Source organism: Petaurus breviceps, unplaced genomic scaffold, assembly GCF_028583685.1.
Source record: "Petaurus breviceps papuanus isolate PSGF00001 unplaced genomic scaffold, PetGlider_PUasm1.0 400, whole genome shotgun sequence".
In the NCBI taxonomy this organism is placed as follows: domain Eukaryota; kingdom Metazoa; phylum Chordata; class Mammalia; order Diprotodontia; family Petauridae; genus Petaurus; species Petaurus breviceps.
This window is the reverse complement of record NW_027186316.1, coordinates 1,500,823-1,519,474: the sequence shown is the minus strand read 5'-3', so window position 1 is coordinate 1,519,474 and position 18,652 is coordinate 1,500,823. Positions and strand designations below refer to the sequence as shown.

Below are 18,652 nucleotides of genomic sequence, written 5' to 3'. Positions count from 1 at the left end.
AAAAAATTATATATATATATGTATAGGTGGGGGCAGGGAGGAGGGGGAGGGGAGGGAGAGAGAGGGAGTGAGAGATCCTGAGAACACGAGGGACTTCCGATATGTATATTTGTGAGAGAGAGAGAGAGAGAGAGAGAGAGAAATACATATATATCTTGGATGAAAGTGAGACTCACTGGAAAGTTGATGGCGGGGGGCGTGCCTCTCCATTGTCTGAAAGTTCATTTCTCTTCTGAGGGGAATGCAAACCACAAGGTGGTGCTCTGAGTCTAGTTGACTATCTTGGACCCCTAAAGAAAGACGATACTTACCAGAAAAAGAGGATTTGTAGCGAGTATTTGTGGGTTACTGTGATCCCTTTGTGTATTTTCTCCATTGCCCCTTGGGTGAAATGAAGAATGTCTTATTCTCAGTATTGAATGCTCATTCAAGGGTTGGGGACCCTTTTACCCATATGTATGCAACTCCAGACACAAGTTTCCTTGGAGCTAGATTGATGTTTTTTAAAGGCAACACTGGGTGGGGGCAAAAAAGTCAAAGATACCATGATTTGGGGTGCCATAAGATTGTACCTCGTTCAGGTAAGCCCAGAGTCTAGAGTTCTGGTCCATGGATTACAACAGTTTTGAGCCTTGTCTTAGTTACAGAGAATATGTAACTAGGTTTTTTGAGGATGAAATGGCATCTTAAGTCACACTAAATAATGAACACATCATATGGATGACATGGGACAATGACTTGAAATGTCGATGTTTGGTTTGGTAAAAAGCCTAAACCAGATAAAAATCCAGTCAGTGTGGGGAGTTTGATACCCATTAAGTCTGATGGCCATCTGATGCCCACTTCTATCCATCTACTTGGCTGCTCCCACAGTTTGCCTCTGCTCTGGGTTGGGAGAGAAGGGGATAGGTAGCACTTTTCATAGCCTACAAAGTTTCTTTCAGACACTAAACCAGAGATTCTTAACTGAGGTCTATGAACTTGGTTTTTTTCCTCTTATATTTTGATAACAAATCCAATGTAATTGGTTTCCTTTATAATCCCATATGTTTTATTTTATGCATTTAAGAACATTATTCTGAGAAGGGGTTCTTTGGCTTTACCACAAACAAAACAGGGTGATCATCCCTACACCAAAGGGTGCTCAAAGTCTCAGTAAACCTCATTAGTCTACATTGCTTTCCCTCCCTCCACAATGCCTCACCTTGGGGCATCCCACCCCCTTACAGGTATTAGCCTTGGGAATTAAGTATTGACAAAAAGCTAAATTATGGAAATTGCTATAATTATATCTTGGTTCTAGCTCTCCACCATTGGAATAGCTCAGCTTCTCATTTCCTTTCAGTGGGTACTCATAGATTTAGACATCAGCTTAGTAGTTGAGCTGAACTTTAAGGTATGTAGGAGAAAAATTTTACTAGAAAATGGATGAAATCTCTTCTATCACAATAGATTGACATTTCATTGCCAACTATAACTCCCTTTCATGTCCCTTTCTTACTAGGATCTTCTTATGGATAGAGCAAATCCCTGAATAAGCTCTCTCCCAAGAATGATAAAGAATATCCCTAGACAGAAAAAATAGAATGGAGGAAGGAGAGAGACAGAGACAGACAGAGGCAATCAGGCAAACAGAGAGAAAGAGAGAGAGAGAGAGAGAGAGAGAGAGAGAGAGAGAGAGAATGAGAACATTCTTCCTCTCCCCAGTTCATCAGGATTATAAACAAGATTCATAGTGGTTTTTAGTCCTTAGTCAACTGTAGGTGACACTGGTCAATATCTCATGATCCCAAAACTGCTTGTCTCTAAAATGGTGGAACTCAGAAATTCCAATACTAAAGAGACCATAAACAATTCCAGTGTCTCTTTTTAGTTTTCTTTTATTGCCAAGATATCACTACCAGTCAAGGGGTGATCCCACTCCTTAGAAGACATCTCAGAATTTTCTTCATCTAGATGCTACTGTGAATCACTCCTAGGCCCATGGAACATTCACAGAGGCAATGAAACCAAGCAACATTTTTTCATGGCTACAAAAAAGAGACACAATGAAAAATGAACAGGTTAAGATATGCAATGACCCATTTCTCTGCCAAAGAGAATGATTTTCAGACTGGGAAAAATAAAACAAAAAATTATTAGCAGGGTACTAAAATCCAACATAATGAAGGAGATGCTAAGAAAATAACTTCCCTCAAATAAAGTAAGTCACCCAGCCTAGATCAATTGATATCCATGGAGAATGAAGGAACTGGCAGATCTAATTTCTGAACTTCTCAAAGTGATTTTTGTAAAATCATGGAGAATGAGAAGGGGCTTGTGGAATTGAAGGTACATACATGTTGTGATTTTCAGAAAACAGAATAAAGTATATTTTTCAGACTATAAGTTAATGAGCATGATTCTGGCAAAATTGTAGACTACATTATTGTACAATGTGAGACAGAGGGGCTTTACTCTTGTCAGACCTTCATTGGTAATGTTTTGCATATGAAAGTGTCAGAGTGGTCTCTACCACCAGAATGGACTTATCCCTTGGGTTTGGATGAATGACAGAAACTGAGAATTTTTAAAGGGGAGAATTATTTTAATGACCCTGGTAAAAGTGTTGAGAGTCGGTTCTGGAGGAAGGATTGAGCACTTAAATACTCACTCTTTACCTTTTCCCTTTTGCCTCTAGCAGTGGATGGCAAGGCAGTGGAGCATTTCTCTCTGTTGCCCTCTCCCTGCCTATCAGCAGTGACACTTTCAGTGGAAACTATTGTTCATCCTTCATCTTCAAAGATGAAGACCAATGAGATCATGGGGTGATGTCTTGACTCGAGTGTGAATTGGTTTTCAAGTGAGGCAGAACTGCACAAAGTTATCAGCCTCACTCTTTCTTCCAAAGTCATCCAAGTCCAGTGGCAAAACAAAAGTCAAGATGGCTGGTGATGGTATGGTATGCAGTGGATGACCATGGTGTCGTTGATGTTTGACCAAGCTCTAAGCTCTAAGCTCTCCACAGCACCTGCTTTACCCACCCTCGTGGCTATTGGAACAAATTATTCTCATCCACCCATTCCTCCAGGCCAGAGGAGACATATGATTTCTTATAGCCTGAAAGGGGAATTCAAGGACTTCACTTTCTGAACCCCTGGTTCATCTCCATTCTGGCATAATGAAGGATAATCACAAGGGGAGGATAATCATTAGGACCTACATGGGTTAACTGAGAACCTATCATTTCCCAAGAACACCAATCTCATTTCCTTTTCTGACAAAAGAATCAGTAAAATGGGGTGAACATATACCTACATTTCAGCAAAGCCTTTAACAACGTCTCTCAAGTTATTTTTGTGGATGAGATGGCGAGATTGAGCTGAAGTATGCATAGGTGTAGGCCTGGGATGCTAGCACCCCCATCACCATTGGCCTTTCCTCTTCCCCTAAGGGCAAAAACCAATGAGTATGTTTTTTCCAGGAAACACCAGCACAACAGTCTAATACCCTGTGCATGCCTAGACTAGATGATAATATAGTCTGATGGTTATGGAACTATTTGAATGAGTCAACCCAGAGAATGGTGGATTAGTGTCATCCTGAAGGAAAGACTCAAATGGACCTTATTATTATTTTCAATATTTTAATAGATTTCTCAGATGAAAGCATCCATTACCACAACTGAGTCGGCAGGACACTAGAACTGTGGGAACAGGAACGTGGAGACAGTTGTGGATACCCCTGATGAGGGCAACAAATGGCCTCTTTTTCCATTCTGAGGTTGCCCTCAGGCAGATTATAAACGCATCCTTAGTCCTGATGTGTGTATTGAGGTTCCCTATATTGGTTCTCATACTGAGTTGTGCTGAGTGCTGCTTGAGGTCTCAGTTACAGAGACCATCAAAGAGTTAGGGGACAGTGACTCTATTAGAGTTAAGGACAACGGAATCCCAATTGTTCTCAAGTGCCTTCCAAGCTCATCTCCAATCTCTTGGCCTTCTGTGCCTAACAGTTGTGGCACCACTGCAGATCACCAGCATTATGGCACAGAGAAAGTGCCTTACGGTTTACCAAGGGCTCACGTGTATTATCTCATTTGATCCCAAGACTCATACAGCACAAAATAGGATGTTTATCACATGTGTGGAAAGACACAAATCTGGAAGGGGGCCTAACGCATTAGGAGGAAGAATACAGATGCTAAAATATTCCGACAGATCAGAATAATAAACTGAGTGGGAAAAGGTCAGATCTAACAGGAGATAAATGTAAATAAAGATTGGCATTTGTTTGGTTTTTTTAAACAGTTCTACAAGTACAGAATGGGGACATAGCAGTTCACCTAAGAACTCGAAGGTTAAGGCAGCATGCAAGCTGGGGCAGTTCAAAAGGCCACATCACCTTAGGCTGCCCAAACAGGAGGAGAATGGCCAGGTTCATTCTCACTCTCCACCGTCCTGACCAGAAGGTGTCTAGATAGAGTGTTATGTCCCAGGGAGTCTGACAGATTATAGGAAGGACACTGATGACATGGCCATGTGTGAGGACTGATGGAAGAAATTGAATATATGTACCTTGGAGAAGAGAAGACAGAAAAGAAGTACATGATAAGGGTCTTCAAGTACTGGAAGGACTTTCGTGCAGAAGAGGAACTAGACTTGTTTTTAATTAGTTCCAAAGGGCAGCCTAGACACACTGGGTTAAGCTCCAAAAAAGTAGATTTGGATAAAACAAAATTCCTAACAATTAGAGCTATCCAAAAAAAGAAATGGGTTGCCACGGAAAGGTAGTGATTTCCATGCCCCAAGAGGTCTCAAGCAGAGGGTTGTCTCAGACTGGTTGAGGGAATTCCTGCTCAAATAGGGGATTCTCTTAAATGCTTTGAGATGGCTCCCTCAGGGCTTAAGAGTCTGATTCTCTCTCATGTTTATGGGCCACCTGTGGGCATTGTGGGCCCAATTCCAGCCATTAGCTCTCTTTCGAGGGCAAGGCTTGCGTCCTCACAGTAAATCTAGAGACTGAACGATGATTTTATTCTGCTGCTAGTCTCAAAGGCCCACTTGCAAAAGTACTCCACTCCACCAACTCAGGCAAGAGGAAGAACCGGGAACCTTGCCAAATGGACATCTTTATTCACTTCCCCCTTCACCCAGAAGCCACAATCAACATCTTAATTGCAATACAATGAGTTAAGGATGCCAGAAGCCGTAGTCACTAGAAAGAAAGCCCACACCCCACTTTCCCCGTGCCAGGAGACTAAAACATTGTCCATTCTCTGGCTGTATCATGATGGAAAGAAAGAGCCTTATTTCATCCCTTCCCAGAAGAGCTGCTCCGATCAGGCAGTCCATCCCAGCTGGAGTTTTTCTTCCAGAATGTGTCAGCCTGTGCTAGTCAAAGACCCCCGAATGCTTATAGGGAATGTGGCAAAACCATAGCCTGGTCCTCCCAACTCTCCCCCCCTCCCCCCCCAGCACTGGTCGAACCACCAGCGGCAGATAGAAGGCCCTTGGATTGTTGGAGGTGGGGGAGGGAATGACCCCTCCTATCATTTCTCCAGGGACCAACATGGAGCCACAGACAAAGCCAAAAGGTGTAGGTAGGACCTTGCAAAGTCCACTCCCCTAGGACCAAATCACAGCTATTCCCTAAGCAAGGGCCCAGTCCGGGATCCATAGGCTAAATGTATGGGGTGGGGCCGGTAGTGAGAAGGTCACTGGCAAGTTTGTTGTCGGGATTTTTCAGTTTTTACATCTAGACCTTTTTTCTCTTGTTTGATTTATTTTCAGAGTTGAATTTACAGAATACTTAAGGGGCATGGAAAAGAAGGCATTTACTTTCCCATCATCTCAGTTCATTTAAACACTGGCCTCAACCTTCAATGGAAGAGATCCAAGCAATGTTCTGAACAGGAGACCCAAGAGAACATACGTTCTCATGGAATGGCTCCCTTCCCCTTTCTCAACTCACTCTATGAAAATACAAGTGGGCCCTGCTCGAGGGGGAAAAATCCAAACTTGTTTTCATTACAAAAGGAAACTTGGCTTGTTTGGGGTTTTGTTTTTAATTCATTTCAGGACTCATCTAAATGCTGTATTTAACATGGAATTCAATTCACAGACCAGTTTCCCTAGGATCAGGCCTATTGTGTGAAGCAAGGCCCACCTGTGCTCAGGACAATCAACCCCTCCCCATTGGTTACCTTGTCCACCCAGGCTGAACTATTCTATTACTGTGGACAGAGGGGAGATTCTCCTCCTCCACCCCAAAAAAGACAAAAAACCCAACATTGTTGTAATGATAAAATCTGACTCCATCGATGTTATTCAGCAGCTAAATCAACCATCTGACCCCAATTTCAGGCCCTTAGGAAGTCCCCTGTGACTGATACAAATATGAGTTTCAAAATTCAAGTTCACAATTGCACAGGTGTACAGGGTCTATTACTAACACGAGTTACATAGCTTTAGAGTCACATCTGGGCTTACAACCCATATGTTTCCTCTTAAGCATCAATACTTTAGAGATCAAGCATCCACAAAAAAAGCTGACATAAAGAAAAAAACAACCACTTTCCATTTACATCTCATGCCTCCACAGTTAATTTCCTTTCCCCCTCTTGGGGAACACAGGACAATGGGATGTCCACCAACAAGGCTTGCACTGTGGTCCAGAGTCAGGCTTTGGCATGAGTGGTCTTCAGCACTGGCAGAATGCTGACCCTGATCTGATGACCCTGGGTTCAAATGTGGAACTTGGAAGGCACTTGCTGGTTTAAGGCAGTGGACCACTCCCGGAACAAGGAGCTTCAGCAGCCTGGGGATGCAACTATAAGTACCCCATAACTTAGAGAAATTTCTTGTAAAGAGGTCCAAAAAAGTCTGGCCCTCTGGTCCCACAAAAGGCCTAGCCAGCAGGCCTCATTCTCTAGGAATCCCCAGTTGACAGCTGTTTTCATGCAGAATCTTTTCTGCAATGAGGAGTTTCCTCCTCTGGTCCCTCTATGACAGTACCAAGCCCTCACTTAGAGTTGTCCACAATCCTCTGCAAAGTCCAGCAGATGATGTCACTTTCCATGTGGCACACAGTGAGAGAAGCACCAAAGTACATGTTACTGATTACTCTAAGTTATTTCTGCTTTTCTTTCGGGGAGAAGAAGGGGGATGTAGTTTATGTGTGTGCATGTGTGAATGTGTTTGTGTATCTGTGCTTCTATGTAGAGGTTATTGTTGTTGTGGAGTCATTTCAGTCATCTCTCCATAACTCCATTTGGGGTTTTCTTGGCCAAGATACTGGAGGGGCTTTCCATTTCCTTCCCTAACTCATTTTACAGATGAGGAAACTGAGGCAAAGAGGATGCCATGACTTACCCAGGGTCACACAGCTAGAAAGTGTCTGAGGCCAGATTATCAACTCAAGTCTTCCTGACTCCAGGCCTGGTGCTCTATCCTCTGCAGTGCAACCTAGCTGCTCCCATATGTACATGGGGGTGCTAGTGGTAATAGTTTGACTGTTATGAACCTGCTTTCTGTATATACTTTTTTGGAAACAGAAAAGGTCCAATCATAGCAGAAACATGCTGACATCTTTCAGCATTAAAACCTTCAAGGTTTTCTGGTCAGTACCAGATGGCATAGTGACTAGATACTTAGACTGGGGATCAGCAAGGCCTGTCTTCAATTCCCATCTGCCACTCCATATCTGTGTAACCATAGGCAAGTCACTTAATGTGTCTGAGCCTAATTTCCATCATCTGCAAAGAGGAGGGGTCGCCCTGGGTCATACCTAGAGCTGTGCTCAAAAAAGAGCTATGTTTGTTAAATCATTACTCTGTATCAGAACTAATTCTTTGCCACCAAGAATTCATATTCATCTGCATATACATCCATGAATTCTGTAAGTGACGAACCTGGAATGGTAAAGATGGTTCTTTTTTAGTGATCAACGTTAAGATCCAGACTTTATGACTGGTCCAAAAAGGTTAAAGAGGGTCAGGAGGATAACCATGTTGGTGCATGAGACAGTCCTCCAGCTCCCTCCAAGGTCAACAGAAATGGTAAAGATGTCTAAAGCCCGGTTTGTTCAAGTAGGTGATTAACACCTGAGTGTCCTGGTTGAAGAATGACATCTCCATAAAGAAACAGCCCCACTGGGGGAGAAATCTTGAACCTGATGAAAGCTTCACTAATGTCTGTGCTGGGCATGAAACACGGATATAAAGATTAATCGTTTGTTCTGATCCTTCAAAAAGACTAGAGGGAAGAATGGGGTTGAGGGGGAGCAATAAAAAGTGATGAAACTAGGAATATCAAAGTCTCCAGTGGAATGTCAACATCCTCACGACCCATGGAAATGTGGGGGGAAGCAAGTGAAGAGAATATAAAATTCCCTTTTTGCCATCAATGTCATAATTCATACAGAATTCATGTCATAGAGCACAACAGGGATGAGTTAGTTTAGAAGTGCTGAGGAATTCTGGGAAACACAAAAAAAGATGAATCAAGACCTAAGGATATATCCCCCCCCATAATGCTGCTCCAGCTCCAAATAAACCTTCAGAGAAGGTTTGGTTTGGTTTGGTTTGGTTTCGTGTTAGCATGGCCCAGTCTTAAATCACCAGGCTTAGCTCAGAATGATTTTTGGCCATTTCCAAAAATCAGACCCACCTTCAGAGGATTCACCAACATTGATGTGATTCAAAAGAATGGGAAATAATTCCCCAAAGGAGTCCCTAAACTAGTTGGAATCACAGCTGCATCACTGAATCACATCTGGCCACCCACATTGGAAGATGTTGAAGGAGATCACACGTTGGCTTGAAAGCATTAGTCCTAGTGTAATTGTTGAAAACGGTATTCTCATTACTTGAAGTCAGGATGGTGTGGACTCCAAACGTACCTCTGATACCAGCTAGCAGTGTGACGCTGGGCAAATCAGGCCACCTCCCTGGATCTGTTTCCTCATTGTAAAGTGAGTGGATTATCGTCTGCCTCTAAGTCAATCCCATGAATTTCAGAGTGTGTGTATGTGTGCACGTATGAGAACATGAGTGTTTATGTACATGTATGTTTACATGTATATGTATTTGTGTACAAGGATATATGTGTCTAGAGAGGAGGCGAAAATTCCCACAGGGATCCTAGGAGCGCGTCCCCAATGCCATGTGCCCAGGAAGGGCCAACATGTGGTGCTGGTGGATGTCTTTCCAAGTGCCTGTAACTGAACATTAATTCACCCATACTGTTCTCTCCTATTCTAGAGTGGGCACTCTGATGCATCATATGTAAATAATGTCTCATCTGGATTCTTTTAGTTGGACCAAGACAGTGGTTTCTTTGTAGTCATTTGGATGTGGGTATGAGAGAAGGACCATCTAGGAAGGGTCCCCCATCCACCATTCCTCCCAGGAGACATTTAGAAATGGCAAGTCATCCTTCCCCTTATCAGTAGGTTCCCTCAGCAGTGTGGATAGGCAACACTGAGGCATCCATACCCTCCTACTAGGCCCTAGTACAAGCCATAGACTTTTGACAACAGCTGTCTCCTCAGAGAAGGCTGGGTGCTCAGTACCTAATAATTGCTGATTAGTATATGAAATTTAAACTATGCAAACAAGAATACATATATGTGTGTGTATATGTGTACATACATACATGCATATATAGATATAGATACATAGATAGATACTTGCACTAGATAAGAGAATAGACACTCCTAAGAGTTCCGAGAGACAGAAATGGTGGGAAGTAATGCTATCTGTAGCTGATGGAAGGCAAATCTTTGCATTTGCCTGCTGGGCCTGGGTCTTCCTGGAATATTCCTCTTTGCTTTTGGTTACAAGGTGGACCACAGTGGAAAGAAGTTTGACTTGTAGCATGGGAATTACATTCTCTCTCCAGCGAATAAGAAAAGTCTTATATGATTGGGGAGGGAGGAAGGGTTAAGAAAGTCATGGAGGAAATGAATCAGACAATAGTGATTCGAACTGGACATACCTGACTGCCCAACCACCTCAGTGAGAGCTGTAGCATTCCTTAAACAAGCAAAGAACCCGCAGGAAGGCATGTGCCTGGGGGACCCTGGGAGGCTTCTCACCACATGGACTCTTTTCTAGGGAAAAGACCATTGGGAATGGAAGCCCAGGTCACTTTGTGTATGTCTCTGTACCTTAGGAATGGGTTTTGGTAACTAGGGGAAAAGTATAAATGAAATTCACTAGGAATTCCCCTTCCTCCCTTAGGAATGGAGAGAAGAGGAAATGGAGCCGTTGGAAGGGAAAGAGAGAAGCCAGAAAGGAGAGAGAAGAGTCAGATGAAAGAGAGGCTAGGGGAATGAGGATGAGGAGGGAGAAAAAGGTGGAAGAGGAAGGGGAACAGGAAATAAGGAGAATAACAAATATTAGCTCTTTGAGGCAGTTTGATTTGGTGGGTTCAAATGACAGCCTAGGCATGTGCTAGCTGTGTGACTCTGGGCAAGTCAGTTCACCACCTGCCTGGGCCTCAGTTTCCTTCTCTATAAAATGAGGGGGTTGGCCTCTGAGGGCCCTGCCAGTTCTAGATGTATGAACCTAGAAGGGGGTTGGACTCAATAACTAATTGCTAAGGTTCCCTTTCAGTCTATGATCCTAGGGTAGGGACTGGTTTTTTTTCTTTGTAATCTTCAGTGCCCAGCACCTACATAAGAAAGTGTTTTGTAAATACTTGTCAATTGATTGATTAATTGATGAGGTAAAAGAATGGAGCATGCAACTCCCCACCCACCCACCCAGTTGATTTCACAGTGGTCAGTTCCAAGGGGAAAATGGCGTCAGGCAGGGCAGATCTCTTCTTCATCCCTGCCACTGTCACACCCCCTCAGATTTTTGAAGAACAGTCTTCAGATGAAGGGAAATGGTCAAAGGATGAGAATATTTCTTCTCTCTTTCCCCCAAGCCATCCATCGCTTTCTTGCTGAGTTTGAATCCTCCCCTGGCCAAGAGTTAGGAAAAGATAGAATATCTTTATCCCTATCTTAATCATGCAGGTTTTCTATATTTGTAGAAAAAGAAGCCAAGAAAAGGGAAAAATCAGTAATGCAAATCTCTGTGATCCAATATATTGAGAGGCAGGAGAGCCAGGAAATAGGAGAATCATAGAAATTTTGAAGCATCATTTAGAGTTTGTACCACATGTGGGGGAAAAAAAGATGAGTCTCTCATGCTATCTGTCACTGAGTTGGGATTATGAGGGTTGGTCTTTATAAAGTGCTTTGAGATCTCTCATTCTCTCTCTGTCACTAAGTTGGGATTATGAGGGCTGGTGTTTGCAAGGTGCTTTGAGATCTCAGAACACCAAATGATGGGATCTTGGACCTAGAGCAAAAAGGGGCCTTAGATATCATCTAAACTAAGCCCCTCATTTTACAGAAGGGGAAACTGAGGCCCAGGAAAATAGAATGACTTGCACAAGGTCACGAAGGTAGTATCAGAGAGTACTGAACCCAGCTTCTCTGGCTCCAGAATCAGTGATCTTTCCATGAAACTACACAGATATATCAGCAAGCATTTATTGGACATTTCAGAAACAAGTCTTCTGGAATTTCTCTGGGAATATTTTTTCATTTTACAAGGTTTACAGACAACCATGGAACAGAATCTTCAAGCACTGGTGGATCTATGGCTACAAGGTCCAGGACATTGATGGACATACTGAAGCATGGATAAGCAAACAATGGCAATTATGAGAAAAAGACATCAGAAGACAAGGTGAACTGTCGAGAACCTATAGTAACAGGCCTGGCAACATTCCTATGACCCACAAAAAGAGAGAAGGAAAGAAAAGAACCACAAAAATCAGGAAAGAGGGAGAGAGGCCGAAATAGTAGTACAAACATGCCCCCCCCACCCAAGAATGACCTAAGCTATGTGTTCCCAGCCAGGAGTGGGTACAGCTAACCCACTGTGACCCCAGCCTCTGGCCTATTCTGACTGGATAGCTTGGCCATCAGAGCCCCATCAGCTTAAGGTATTTCTATGATGGGAAGGACACCAGATTGGTCTATCTGGTCACATGGGGGGGGCTCCTCTTCGGTGTTGGGCATCCCAAAATTGGTTTCCCAGAAAGGGTAAGATTCCCTCAAGGTATGGCGAAAAATGGATATGATGCTGGGTTGCCTCTGCTCACGGGTTAGCGTCTTCTGCCACCAAGATCTCAGAGACAACTTGAGCTCATCTCGGAAACTTTTGTTGAGCCAATAGTAGATAAAGGGGTTGTAGCAGGTACTGCTCATGGCAAACCAGTGGAAAGCAAAATAAATAACCTCATGTCTGTAGATAACCTTGCTGGACAGGAGCACCTCATAGAAACGGAGGGGGAGCCAGCAGATGGCAAAGACCACCACCACTATGAGCAGCATCTTCAGGGTCATTCTTTTCTTCTCTTGGCCGTTGATAGAGTGCTCTGATGCCATATCTTGGATGGAATTCCTCACCCATAACTTCCTGGCCATTAGTGAGTAGGTGACCAAAATCACCAACACAGGCAGGATGTACAGCAAAAGGAAGCTAACCAGGTCCAAGTACTTCCTGAAGCTATCTGAAGGGTGGGGGAAGCTGGGAAGGCAGGTCATTCTGTTGGTCTCGTTCCTGTTGTGCCAGACACAGACAGAGACAGAGAAATGGGTGAAAGAGATCAGAGACATGGAGCTCAGGCTGGATCTGTATGCAGAAGACCTGCTCTGAACCCCACCTCAAATTTCTCAGACACTCCCTTTTCTTTTAGCACATTCTTGGTACACCACAAAAAAGTGTTTGGGAATTAGTGTGGCCTTAGTAAAATGAGTGTTTGAATAAATGATGTCTAAGAACCCTTGCAGTTATGAATCATGCGATCCTACAATTTATAAGAGTAATGTCTACTTGGCTTTCTCCCAAGAGTCACATCTAGTTATATGAAGTGGTAGAATCATACGGGGAAACATCCCAGAATGTCAGAGACCACTAAGTCCAACCTCAATCTCCTCCACAATATTCCCAACAAGGGGTTGTTCAGTCACTGCTTGACGCTTTCCAGTGATGAAGAACTCACTACCTCACAACGTTGGAAATTTTTGAGTTATTAGGAAGTTGGTGGGAAGAACCTAAATCTGCATCTCCACGGCTTCCCCCTCTTGCTCTAAAGCAGGGTGGAGAACCTGTGGCCTTGAGGCCACATGTGGCTCTCTAGGTCCTCCAGTGTGGCCCTTTGACTGAATCCAAACTTCGTGGAACAAATCCTCTAGGATTCGGTCAAAGGGCTACACTGGAGGAACTAGAGGGGATTTGTTCTGTGGAGTTTGGATTCAGTCACAGGGCCATACTTGAGGACTTAGAGGGCCACATGTGGCCTCGAGGCTGGCAAGTTCCCCACCTCTGAAGTGAAATAGAATAAGTCTATTTCCTCCTCCATAAGACAGCCTTCTAAATACTTAAAATCTTTCCTAAGTGTTTTCTTCCCCAGACTATATATCCCCATTTCATGCAACTAATCTTCATATAGCATGCCCTCTGATACCTCCCCCACCCCAGTACCTTTTTTCTACATCAGGGGCTCTAACCTGGGATCCATGAATTGTTTTGTTTTTTTAACACTTTGATAATTTTTGTTGTTGTTCAGTTGGGTCTGACTCTCCCTGACCCCATTTGGGGTTTTCTTGGCAGAGATACTGGAGTGCTTTGCCATTCCCTTCTCCAGATTATTTTACAGATGAGGAAACTGAAGCAAAGAGAGTGAAGTGATTTGCTCAGGGTCACACAGCTAGGAAGTGTCTGAGCCTCTATCCACTGCAGTGCCACCTAGCAGCCCATTTTGATCATTCTATTTCAATCTAATTGGTTTTCTTGGTAATACTATGCATTTTATTTTTATGCATTTAAAAACATAATTCTGAGAAAGGGTTCATAGGCTTCACCCAAGGGGCAAAAGGGCCCAAGTCTGGGCTCAGACACTTCCTAGCTGTATAACCCAGAGCAAGTCACTTAACCTATGTTTCCCTCAGTTTCCTCATCCATAAACTGGGGGGTAATAACAATAGGACCTACCCCTCAGAGTTGTTGTGAGCATCCAAAGAGATCATTTTTGTAAAGTACTTACTATCGCACCTGGTACATAGTCATATTCCACATTAACAAATGCTTATTTCCTTCATGCCTGCGTTATCTCTTTTGGTGGACACTATCATGGTCTTCATAGGAGCACCCAATTTAGAGCTAGAAGGATATGTCTAAACCAACCCTGCCATTTTACAGGTGAAGAAACTGAGGCCCAGAAAGATTAAGGGTTTTGCCCAGGGTCACAAAAGTAGCAAGTGACAGAAGGGGGATTCGAACCCAGGTCCCTTGATTCCAAATCAAGTATTCTTCCCTCTGTACCAAGTTCATAATGAGTCGTAAATTAGCTAATGTTTTGTGTGTATGTATTCTGAGTAAAGAGTACCGCACAATCAGAGGTGAGAATAATAATTAGCACATTCATACATTGTATATCTGCATATATTTCGGCTGACAAAACTAACAAGTTGTCTATGTCCTAAAAGCCATCTGCATTCCTCAGCAATGAAACAACACAGGTGTTTGCTGATTCGGGTATGAAATACAAATACGTTTTCATTTACTGATGGCCTAGATCAGAGCATAAAGCCTTGACCTTTGGGAACACAAGTGTAAATGGGAACACAATCCACGAATGGGCTAAGTGGTATCCTTTGGGGGCCTTTGTTTCTCCACGTTGGCATAGACCAGCACAATGCAGTGCCTAGGCAGGAACCACTTGGAAATTACTGGGAAATGTTCTTAATGGGTCTGAGAGGGAACTCTCTTCTGTGCACTCAAATAAAATCAAATGAGATAAAGTTGGTACTATATTCCTTTCCACTCCCTTCCTTTCCCTCCTATCTTCCTCCCAAAAGGCAGCAAGGTGACTCAGTGGATAGAGAAATGGGCCTAGAGTTGGGAAGATCTGAGTTTAAATTCAGCTTCAGATATTGACTAGCCATGAGACCTTGGGCAAGTCACTTAACCTCTGACAGTCTTAGTTTCTTCAACTGTAAAAAAGGGGGCAATAATAATAATAACTAATATGATATATGTTATTATATAATATATTATATATAATATGTCATTATATATAATATATAATTATATTATGTGTAATACAATATATCATTATATAATGTTATATAATTATATCATATAATTATATATAATATAGTATATGATTATATAATAAAATATATCATTATATATAATATAATAATAATAACAATCTCAGGATTGTTGTGAGGACCAAATGCTCAGCACAGTGTCTGGCACATAGTAGACATTAATATATATGTTTGTTTTCTCTCCTCCCCCACCTCTTCTTTCCTGAGCCACCCAGCCCAGAGCGGAGACATGGGAGCCAAGGGGAGGGAGACAAGAAATGTGTTTGGAGGAAGACTCCTATTAAGTCTCTGCATGCAGAAGTTCCCCCACCTCTAAAATGGGGCCCTCCAGGTGACTTTGAGCACTTCCCTCAGAGAGCCAAGAACATCTGCCAGTCCTCCCCTGGGCCACTTACATAGTACGGAACTGGGGAAATTTCTGGTAGATAGAGTGTGGCAGGGAGAAGCAGCTGGCCAGGGTCCAGATAATGATAACGTAGATACTGCCCTTCGTGGTGGTCATTCGAGGCTTCAGAGGTTGCATGGTTACCTGGAAAGAGACAGAGGGCAAATATCTTCCTCAGGAACCACAGGTTGTGTTTGTCCTTCATTCTCAAAGAGGACCGTGACATCAGGGAAATGATGCCGTGACTGGCAGCTGGCTTGGATCTGAGTGAGGCAGGGCTGTGCAAGGTCACCAACCTCACCTTCACCTCCAGAGCCATCTGAGTCCAGTGGCCAGGTATCAATCAGGGTGACTGGAGATGCCCCAGGATTCAATGAGAGACCCAGGCCCTTTTAGGCGAAGGTCTTTTCCCAAACTCACTTAAGAATGAGGTAATGACCATTCAGGGAATAGGGCTCTTAAAGAAGTGAGTCAAGGGATGGCCCCTTTAATTAGAAAAAAAGAAAAAGAAATCAAGCTGAGAGGAGGAGACCCTCAAGCTTGCTGTTCCAAAGAGAAACAGTTACAATGGGCATTCACTCTAAGCCAGGAAGGACCCATTAAGTGGAGGTTGGGCAGGGACCTATTGTGGTCCAATCTATGAGCTTAAGAGTGAATGGGTTTTAAGATGCTGGGAATGGGGCATTTAGTTATTTATTCAGAAAACTGATTCAATGCACATTGGCATAGAATTTGTACTAGGTTCTTGGGGAGCTCCTGTTTTGGATCCCTGGGAGCTTACAGCCTGGGACAGGGACACATTATGAGCACAGACATACAACAAAGGTTGATAAAGGCATCCAAAGAGGGACAGAGTGCTGGGTGAGCCAAGACTTATTATCCGTGGGGGGAAGCAAAGAAAACTTTGTGAAGGAGGCAACATTTGAATCTGGCTCAAAAGGCTAAGGAAGAATCCAGAAGGCAGAGTCAGAACCCCAGCCACATTAGGCACAATAACCTACCCCAATTCCCAAAGCAGGCTTCTCTTACTCTGGATAGACCATCGAGGCACAAGGCACTCAGATCGGAAGCAGCCCTTGGGACTGAACCTGACCAGGTCCCTGACCTGGACCTTCATTGGGAAGAGCCTTCCCCTTCCTCTGTTACTCTTCTTGGACCCATTCACAGATGGGAAAGAAATTTCTACCTCCCTGTCTTACTCTGCCAATCTCTTTGATACTGAATGCAAAGAGCAAAGTCCCCTCCCCAACCCTTGCTGCCCACTCTCTAATCCCTAGGCACCTCGACTCTACCTCTCGAAATCTTCCCAACCCTGCCTCCATGCCTTCTGGGATCCCTGTTTTATCACGAACAGCCTTCCCTTCATTTGAGACCTCTTGGGTCTCTTGCTTCTGCCATTTTCTGGCTCTGACAGACCTAGCTCCCTCTGGTAGACTCTGTATCCCTGGCCATCCTCTCTAATAATGGCTATTGCTTCTATCAGAACACCCGCTGACTCATCAGGACCAGTGGGGACATCTGAACACTCCTTAGTTCTGTCACAGCTACTTCCAGATTCAACCTCTACCCTCATCGCTCAACAACCTCTCCTCCATTATCCAAATACACAAACCAGATCCTGGTGGCCATTACTGACCAAGCCACAGCACATTCCCCCTCCTTTCTCAGGGAGCTCAGGGTCTGCCTCATAATCTTTCTCACAACCCAAACTCCTGCCTTCCTCCTAGGGGACATCTACATACACGTGGATGACAGAAATCATTCTTGGTGACTGTCATCACGCCTCCAAGGTTCTGAAATTCCTCTCTCAGGACATAGTCTCTCACCATTTTACATCTCCCTAGGTTTTCCTCCTCCTAACCCTATCTTCTCCCTCATCATGACCTCTTTGCTGAGGCCTTTCCCAAGGTATCACCTCTGCTATAGCTACATTCTCCTTCCATCTACCCCCTTAGTGAGTCAGTCCAACTTTAAGCTACCTTCTTACACTCAGGCCCCTTGCCCCCTTGTCCTATCACCCTTCACCCCTCACCAAACTCCAAACCCAGATTCCTCCTCCTGTCTGCCTCTTTCCCTCCATCTCACTACAGAACAGAGAGAGGATGTTACACCCCTTCTCCTTATCTCACACCCTCTTCACATCATTTCCCACCATGTCCCCTTTCCTCCAGTTTCTGATTAAGAGGTGGACCTTCTCACGGTCAGGGCCAGCCCCTCTACGTGTACCCTTGATCCCACCCTCTACAATCTTGTCTACAAGGATTCTCCACTCACGGCCCCTTCAGCATCCCCATATGGAAGTCCAGAGTTTAAGAAGCCCCAGGCTGGCAGAGTGCCCCCCACTGTCACCCCCAACATTTCGCTCATCTGCAGTCTCTCCCAATCTACCAGCTCCTTCCCTGCTGCCTACCTACACAATGACATTCCTCCAACCTCCAAAAATCCCTTTGGTAAACCGTAACACGCCTGCTGGCTAGTCTTCTATACTTCTCTCTTTCTCAAGCAAATTCCTTGAAAAAGCTGTCTATACTGGAGGTTTCCATTTGCTCTCTTCTGGCTTCTGGCCTCATCAGGCAACTGAACTTTCTCTCTACAAAGTTACCAATGATCTTAGAAATGCTGAAGCCAGAGCGGCCCTCTCTCTCTCTGTCTCTCTCTGTCTCTCTCTCTCTGTCTCTCCCTCTCTTTCTCTCTCTCTTTCTCTGTCTCTGTCTCTATCTCTCTGTCTCTCTCCATCTCTCTTTCTCTCTCCATCTCTCTCTCTCTCTCTGTCTGTCTCCAGTTCTCTCTCCATCTCTCTGTCTCTCTGTGTGTTTCTCTCTCCATCTCTCTCTGTCTCTCTCTCCCTCTCTCTCTCTCTCTCTCTCTCTCTCTCTCTCTCTCTCTCTCTCTCTCTCTCTCTCTCTCTCTCTCTCTCTCTCTCTCTCTCTCTCTCTCTCTCTCTCTCTCTCTCTCTGTCTCTCTGTCTCTCTCTCTCTGTCTGTCTCTCTGTCTCTCTCTCTCTCTCCCTCTCCCTCCTTCCTCTCTCTCTGTCTGTCTGTCTCTTTCTCTCTCTCCCTGTCTCTCTGTCTTTCTCTGTCTCTCTTTCTGTCTCCAGTTCTCTCTCTC

General features: G+C 44.0%; 1 protein-coding gene across 1 annotated transcript in view; it reads right to left on the bottom strand.

Moving 5' to 3' along the window:
* Nucleotides 1–11,512: 11,512 nt before the first annotated feature.
* The window catches only part of LOC138170941 (G-protein coupled receptor 83-like), a 19,840-nt gene continuing 12,700 nt past the window's right edge, over nt 11,513–18,652 (bottom strand). Inside the window, exons 3-4 of the mRNA XM_069100371.1 lie at nt 15,555–15,688; nt 11,513–12,604 (exon numbers count right to left, since the gene is read on the bottom strand). Of these exons, the coding sequence (XP_068956472.1) occupies nt 11,980–12,604; nt 15,555–15,688 (759 nt within the window). The 3' untranslated portion in view covers nt 11,513–11,979. The remainder of the gene's footprint in view (nt 12,605–15,554; nt 15,689–18,652) is intronic.